The 7,871-nt window shown below is 40.6% G+C and overlaps 1 protein-coding gene across 1 annotated transcript; it reads left to right on the forward strand.

Annotated features, from left to right (window-relative positions):
* Nucleotides 1-3,993: 3,993 nt before the first annotated feature.
* On the forward strand, nt 3,994-7,511 carry LOC119300813. Its single transcript, XM_037577698.1, has 7 exons — nt 3,994-4,268; nt 4,372-4,448; nt 4,767-4,875; nt 5,377-5,459; nt 5,627-5,785; nt 6,861-6,962; nt 7,073-7,511. Exons 1-7 carry the CDS (start codon nt 4,202-4,204, stop codon nt 7,229-7,231), a joined length of 756 nt encoding a protein of 251 aa, XP_037433595.1. The 5' UTR covers nt 3,994-4,201; the 3' UTR covers nt 7,232-7,511.
* Nucleotides 7,512-7,871: the final 360 nt, after the last annotated feature.

Below are 7,871 nucleotides of genomic sequence, written 5' to 3' on the forward strand. Positions count from 1 at the left end.
GAAGTGTTTGAAGTATTTGTTTCTTCAGTTAGGGGGCTGACAGACCCAACCCACCCCATTTGTCCATGGACGGCATGGGCTGACCCGCTCCCAAATCCATACACATGCATGCATGTGGATCACACATATATATTTGATAGCAACAAACATATGACATAGAATAGGACCGAATATACTAGAAAGTACTAGTTCATCATCACTACTTCATACTATGAGGGAAAATCATATCTATAATACCTAAATAGTTCATCCCCACTAACCTATTTCTCTTGACATGCAGCGTGTCCACCTTATCACTATGCCACATCATCGTTTTTCTGTTTTTAGGCCCACGAATTCCATTCCACGTCCCCTTCCTTGCCAGTTAGGATACGGTCAGCTGGAGCTAAACAAAGAGATGGGAAACCGAACAGGCCACCAAAATCTGAACCCTTGACTCTCCCCTTCGATTTGTAAAAGCCACGCCTTCATTATCGGCCCGCCGCCTCCCGCACGATGGAGGAACCGCTTCTTTTCCCCGACTTAGGGGGTGTTTGTTTCAAGGGACATTTTTGTGTAGGGACTAGAAAAAGTCCCTCTTAGAGACTTTTTTACCAAACGGGAGGGACTTTTTAGGGACTAAACTAGGCATTTGGGACTAAATGAAGAAGACTTTCAAGGAGAGTCTTTTTGGGACTTTTTGAGACTTTTCCAACAATGCCCCTCCATGCACCCATTGGCCCGCCATCCCATGGTGTTGTTTAATTGTTATTTTTCTATATACCAGGGGCAACATGGTCATTTAATAACCTCTAGGAAGGGACTAGGGACTTTTTAGTCTGTGGAAACAAACAGGAAGAGACTTTTTAAGGACTAGAGACTTTTTAGTTGAGACTAGAAAAAGTCCTAAGACTAGAGAACCAAACACCACCTTACTTTCTTCCACATGGACTGTACTAATCCTTAACCTATCATCTCTCCAATTAACTCTCCCACCCATTGATTTCCATCACCATTCATCTCCCCCGTCAAATATATTCGGAGTAACAAATGGAGTTGTTCTTCCTTTAAGATTCCATCCTCACAACAACAATTAGAAGATTATAGGATGCCGGAGATGGTTAGTTTCATGTCCCCACTGCTGACGCCCATCGCTCGCTGGTACAGGTCTCGAGGAGGAGGCATAGCATGGAAGCTTCTAGAACCAATCGACCACCGATGGGACACGTCGGCTACGTCGCGCAACCACTGCATGTGGCGCCGTCTTCCTTATCCTACCTAACCCTGTTCGGCGTGGCCCAGATCATCAAGGTTTCACCACAAGGTACGTCTCTAGCGCCTGCCCCACCCAACATCGTCATATGGCTTTCTTATCTTGTACGTGTGTGCACAGGTAATTTTTTTGAAAAGAAGTGCACGGGTATAATGATAATCGTTGGGATGTTGTTCCTGGACTCGGCCGCCGACCACCGTAACATGACTCATCATTTCCCTGCGCTTACATGAAGGGTTGAACAGCCCCCTCTTCACCACCGTTGTTATCTATGTCTATTTGGTTAGCAATGTTTCTTCTCTTCATTATTCTAGCTATTCGAAATGTTGGATTTCCTGATATTTTGTCCTTGATCTGACAATGATAAGCAGTACCATTTTGATAAAAAGTTTGGTAAATACATCATTTGGTTCTTTCTTGGATCACCTTCAGTAGTAGTTAATTTTAACTCAAAATTGAAATCTGAAGACCACACATCTTGGTTCAGTTATTGATTAAAAGTACAGTACCTATGAGAAGAAATTGCAAGTTCCTTAAAGAACCTGCAGATATTTTTTGATTACATATACATGCATGGTGGTGATGTTGTTTTACTGTGAAGATCAGTGGCGGATAAACGATACTACAAGGTTACCATGATACAAGATTTTCTAAGAAACAAGAATATGTGAGTACATTTGTTTTTGGACATGGTGAATTAATTAGGAGGCGTCAACACAACACTCCTTGAGCACCAACAAAGCATTTCATGACGTGATACCTCGAGGTTGTTGTGGATGTGTTCCTTGGTTGATGTTGTACTGCTATCACCGACACATCCACCATAAAGATCGTCTCTCTTGCATGATGTATCACGGACATTTGCCCACCCTACATACTACTATCTTCCCTTCAACTGCACTGAAGATTTGTCTGTGACAAGGTAATTAACTACTATCTGATATTTGTCAAATTAGCCTCACTGTGCTATTTATTTTCTCCCTTCATGTACGTCCATCATACAAAATATGCTACTCGCAAGAAATTGGAGTTCCCGCCGCCTGCTGGCAAACCCTCTTGCTATTTATTGCGAAGTTATTCTATATGATTTGTTGATTATTATTTTCTCCATGCCTTCTGTGATTATGTTTGCAGATGAATGATTTTTTTGCATTATTTGCCATCCCATTAGTAGATGTTTATTGGTTGTTCTTCTGGGCAATTGTCAAATTGTGCTATCTGATTTCCTACATTGGAACAACAAAACATGTGGATGGTTATGGTACATGGAGGGCCGGCGTTTCATAATTCATTTTTTCATGCACGTCATAAAAAAAGATAACAACAGATTTTTGAGCAATTATTGAGCATTGCAGGTTGTTTCCCTAACTCTGGGATATCATACATAGTAATGTTTTAAAACATAAATTCCAATTGTCGAAGCACATTTTGTTTCACCGTCGTGCCTCACTTTCCTAGGAGATGTTGCAGCTTCCCCCCATCCACAATCTCATTGGAGTGGCTATGGAAGAAAATATTAGAATCGAATATAAGAGTATATTCTCCCATTGTAGTTTCTTTGATGAATCAAGATGCCAAGTTCAAACCAGCTTCCAATTGTTGCTTCGCTAGGAATAAAAAAAATATAAAATCATCTTAATAGGAAATATCTAAACAAGGTACAACCTACCACTATAGGGCCTTCATGTAAAAAATAGCATGCCAATATAAATAAATAAATAAAATTTAGTTTTGTTTATGTACAGTACTGCTTCCTTAGCAATTTAAAGAACTATATCGATGTATGCTATGCCTCTTTAGATGTTTGCAACATATATCTGAGCTGGCTGTTTAGGTGTGCTTTACCTGTAATATCATATGCCCATAGTCAATTCTTATGTCGATGCATTATTTTTCCAGTTGTTAAGATTTTGGCCACTCAAATTTAAACACTTTTTAGGTCAACATCCTCATTTGAAATGACTATAGGTTAACCAAGTGTACTAGAATCACTTCACCGCTCTTACAAGCAAACATAGCTACTTGGGAGAGGATTCGGTACACGTAGTCATAAATCTCTTTTATGTTTGTGCAAAAGCACATTCGTTTAACATTTCAAATGTAAATATCAATATTCCATTGTATCTCTAACATAAAAATGTAATCGCACCGTTATACATTTCAAGCCATTTTTTTCATTCATATGGTATATGTTCTTTTTTGGATCTGCTAATGAAAACTACAAAGTCCCGCAGCAACACGTAGGGTATCATCTACTATGCAATAGCGGTCCCAACCCTTGCCCTTTTTCTTTGTATTTGCCGTCGTAGTAGATGTTGAAGACAAGGTATGGATTGTTGGTGGGGTTAGAGGAGTCAAAGGAGATGACAAGGGGTAGAGTGTGCATGCATGTCTTTATAGGGTTGAGTGTATCGAAGGAGATGGCAAGGAATATAGTGTGTGTGCATGCCTTTGTAGGGTTGAGTGTATGTTCTGAGCATCTGCAATTGTCTTGTGTTCAATAAAAAAATCAAAAAACAAAAAACAAAAAAACAAGGAACCTTGTCAACCTGCTGCGCGGAGAACCACCACGAGAGATCCGGTTCCGTTCATTCGCATATCCACCCCATCTCTTTCGTGCCCGTCTCATCTTCAACAAGTCCCCGAGCCAGCCACGCTAACTTACATGCGGGCCCCACACATATGTATGGTCCCACCTTCATCCAGTAACCCACGCGCGCGTAACGTTTCTCGCCCAACCCCGTCTGTCCGTCTCCCTTCCCCGGAAGACGAATCACGAGCACACGATTCCCCCAATTCTTAACCCTAGAAACAGAGCGCAGGAGGGCCAGCCGCAACCGGGACAAAAGCGGAAACAAGCCAACCCAAGCCTCGATTCCTCCTCCATCGCCGCGGCAGAAGCTCGAGGTCCAGAAGGGAGCGCGAGAAGCTTGCGTGAAGGACTCAGCCATGGCGAGCGCGGATCTGCTGCGGAGGGAGGAGGAGTTCTACGAGTCCCTGTTCGATTCCGCCAAAGGTAGGTTATTTTCGCTCGAAATTGGTGGATCTCGGTGTTAGTTGTGTCCAAAGTTTCCCTAATGTGGTGCTCTTTTCCTGGATTTTTATTCCTGTCAACGCAGGCGATGCCGCTGCCGCCAAGACGCGTGGGCAGATGATTGAGAGGAAGATTGAAGCCTTGGAGGACATGGCAACCAAGGTGAGGAGCCTCGTCGTCGATGAAGTTACTGTACCTTATTTATTTCTTGTCAAGGGAGGTAGAGAGTTATGGTTTTTTCAAGGTTGGAAATACAAACCGTTAAATAATGGTGTTTCTTGTTTGATTCTTGTGAGAAGCGATTGAAATTAACAAAGACTTGCCATATTAGTCTCCTCGGGTGTGAAACCCTTAACTGGGAACAAAAATTTGATCCGTTTTATATGACCTGATACTTTTATGCGTATATATGTGTTTTGATATGAAATTATCCAAGGCTATATGATTAAGCATGTTATGATGGTTTACAATGTTACACAGGTTAGTAACCGGAGGTCTCGCAGATGGTTGAATGATCGCTTGCTGATTGAGCTCGTCCCTCGTCTTCATGTTGAAGAAATCAAAGGCCTCTTTGCCCCTCCGCCATTTGGTGAGCTCCATTGCTGCTCAAATTTGTTACAACATTTTGCAACCTGACCATAGAATGTGATGTTCTAAGTAAATCTGCACCGAGTACTCTAGTTTTCCATTTAAACCTACATGAATTGCATTAGGCGGTTTAGATTTTGTTGGGAAACATCCTTTTCTCTTTAAGGCATGCTCATTTTAACTTTTTATCGGTCGTGTTATGGCGTTAACTAATTTCTTTGTATTCATGAATTCATGATTCATCATGTGAATGATCTGTACTGTTCTTTCCGTGGCATGTTTTCCTCTAAGCGCTTATGTGGATTTTCTCATTTTAGTTGTGCTGCCATTTGGCATAGGCATCAATACATATATTTTTTATGTATTTGTTACTCCCTCTGTAAACTAATATAAGAGCGTTTAGATTACTACTTTAGTATTCTAAACACTCTTACATTAGTTTACGGAGGGAGTATGTTTCAAATATCTCATTTGTTGCATTTGACCAATTTTCTGCATGTAGGTGAGGAAGCACCACTGTCAGCATTTTGCAGGACAAGTGTTGGTGAGTGGGATGCCTTCAGGAGCATTGACATGGACGTTGAGGTATGTTAGCATCTGTCATGCCGATGTATGCTGTCCATCACTAGTCTGCAATATATTAAACCCAAATGCACAGACTACAGAGACATGTAAAATGTGCCTATCATATTGCCAGTATGTATGCATTGTTAATAGATCCATGACACTTGGCAAGTTTTATATATTTGCAGGCAAGATTTATGCAACGGATGAAACAATCCTCAGCTAAGCAGAAGAATCTTGTGAATGAAGATGAGTCAATTGTGCTGAATGCTTGGCGCCGTATAGATTGCCAAACAAGAGAAGCTATGAAGAGAAACTTCCTACCTGAACTGCTTGAAATATATGAGGTATGACCTTCTGCCTTTTGGTCCTACTTTCTTTAAACCTAGTCCGTTTTGTTTTAACAATGTTACATTATTTGTTTGTTGTTATAATGCTTAGAACATGTGTGGTGTCAAGACTTGGGAGTAAAAATAAAATTGTACTAGTAATATTTTGGTTGTGTAATGCTATGTAGCACATGAAGATAATTCATCTACTCTCCTCTGTTTGGTTTGTAGTTTTCGGAACTCCGAGCGCATATAGATTAAATGAATTATGCAAATGGAATCTGATAATTGTTTTTGTCAAACCGAGTTCAGTAGTTAAAACCAATTCGTGCGCTGCTTATATTAGTAAGTTCAAATTATGTACTTCTAATGGGCTTATGTATATGAGTTAGCAGTTTAGCACCATTATTCTGATGAAACAAAGAACATGCTGTTTTGACCAATTTGATTATACTTAGGATTGAGTAGGAAAATATTTGTAAGTGTTGACTGCGTTATGGATCTTACATATGGAGTCCTACTCACTGCTTGTAAGTTCTATCTATATCTGTTTAATACTTGTTGGTCAATAGTGCAGCCAGCTTAGATGCTCTGCAGAAAGTACATACTTGACTATATTATTCTTGAAAAGAAAGCATATACTCGAGTATCCATTTCTGAGCCCAGGCTCGTCTGCACCCGCGCTGAAGAAAAAAATCAAAACAAATACTAGAGAAATTCCAATTTTTTTGCATGGTAGATAATTTGATGTGTGAGGTCCGTTCCAATTTTCAGATCATTTGGGCACCTGAGCAGCTCTTGGCAAAAAAGACAAATTTGTGGCCTGTAAAAAAGTTTACTGTTCATGTACTGTTCTGACCCGATCTGTCTTTTTTGCTGAGAGCTACTCAGATGTCCAAATGATCTGAAAATTGGAGCGGACCTCACGTGATAAATTGTCTACCATGCAAAAAAAAGAAATTTTTTGTGAATTATTTTCTGACCGGGTGCAGATGAGCCTGGGCACCAAATCGCTGCACTCGTATATACTTGTCTATATCTGTATTATTTTGCTGCTGTTTAAGATTGCAAAAACCGTGCTCCACTTTTGCAGGAACGGATCAGGGCCTTCATTGAAGACACTACTGATAAAGATGTGCTTGTGTTGAATGTCCAGGACCCATTTCAGAGGTTGCTATTACATGGTGTGTGCGAGGTAAATGTTTTATCCTCAGCTGTGTAAGATCATCAGTTTTCTTGAGGAAAGAGAACCCAATCCATCGATTGCAAGGTTCCCGGTTTGAACCATGGTGTATTTGCACGCAGTTCTACAACGTAACGTCTACGACAACGGGTACTGTGCAAGATGGAAAGCCGTGGAAGACGACAACAATCAAGAAGCGTTCGGGGACGGGTGTTGCCCCCATGATCACATTGGTTAGTTTCCTGAGAACAAAGAAGAATGGGTCACACGTTGCCTCGTGAGGACTGGAAGCCCCATATTCTGGCCATGAGCCCATGATCATGCTCCTGGGAGAAGCAAAAGTTGTTTCTTTAAGTTTTGCTTAGGATGTACACAGATGTAAATTAATTACCAATTTACTATGCTTCGTCTAAAGAGGTGACAAGGCATGCAAGTGATGAGTCACTTCGCAGCCAAGCAAGTACTATACCTGTTTCGCGTTAAACCTTACCTTACTGCCAGCTTACTGGTGGTGGTGCCAAACAATGGTTTTCAACTGACTTCTGATTTACATGGTTCAAATGATGTGTTGAGACCGTGGCCGAAGTTTGCGTGCGATGAGGATATTGTGATCTCTCACCTTCTCTGGTGGGGTGGCAAATGACGCACTGTATCACTTGTCACATCCAGAGAGTTTTGTATTTTTTTCTAGATCCGTTTTTTTCAAAACAGTTTATCTCTTGAACCGTGTGTCCAAATCTGAATCATTTTCATCATTGTGTTTATCACGTCGAAATATTCAAAATTAGATCACATGTTAAAAGGATTTCTTTTCTCAAAAGATACTGGAAACAAAAAAAGAGAACTGATAAAAAGAAACTGAAAAATGAAAGGAACCAGAAACCAAAAAAGAACATGAAACCATAAAAAGAATGAAAAAAA

Source organism: Triticum dicoccoides, chromosome 5A, assembly GCF_002162155.2.
Source record: "Triticum dicoccoides isolate Atlit2015 ecotype Zavitan chromosome 5A, WEW_v2.0, whole genome shotgun sequence".
Lineage (NCBI taxonomy): Eukaryota > Viridiplantae > Streptophyta > Magnoliopsida > Poales > Poaceae > Triticum > Triticum dicoccoides.

Bases quoted from the DNA above. Each gene is read 5' to 3' on its own strand.
- LOC119300813 (XM_037577698.1), top strand. From the start codon at position 4,202: ATGGCGAGCGCGGATCTGCTGCGGAGGGAGGAGGAGTTCTACGAGTCC. The intron at 4,449-4,766 runs GTGAGGAGCCTC...AATGTTACACAG, and splicing joins TGGAGGACATGGCAACCAAG to GTTAGTAACCGGAGGTCTCG. The intron at 5,786-6,860 runs GTATGACCTTCT...CCACTTTTGCAG, and splicing joins AACTGCTTGAAATATATGAG to GAACGGATCAGGGCCTTCAT.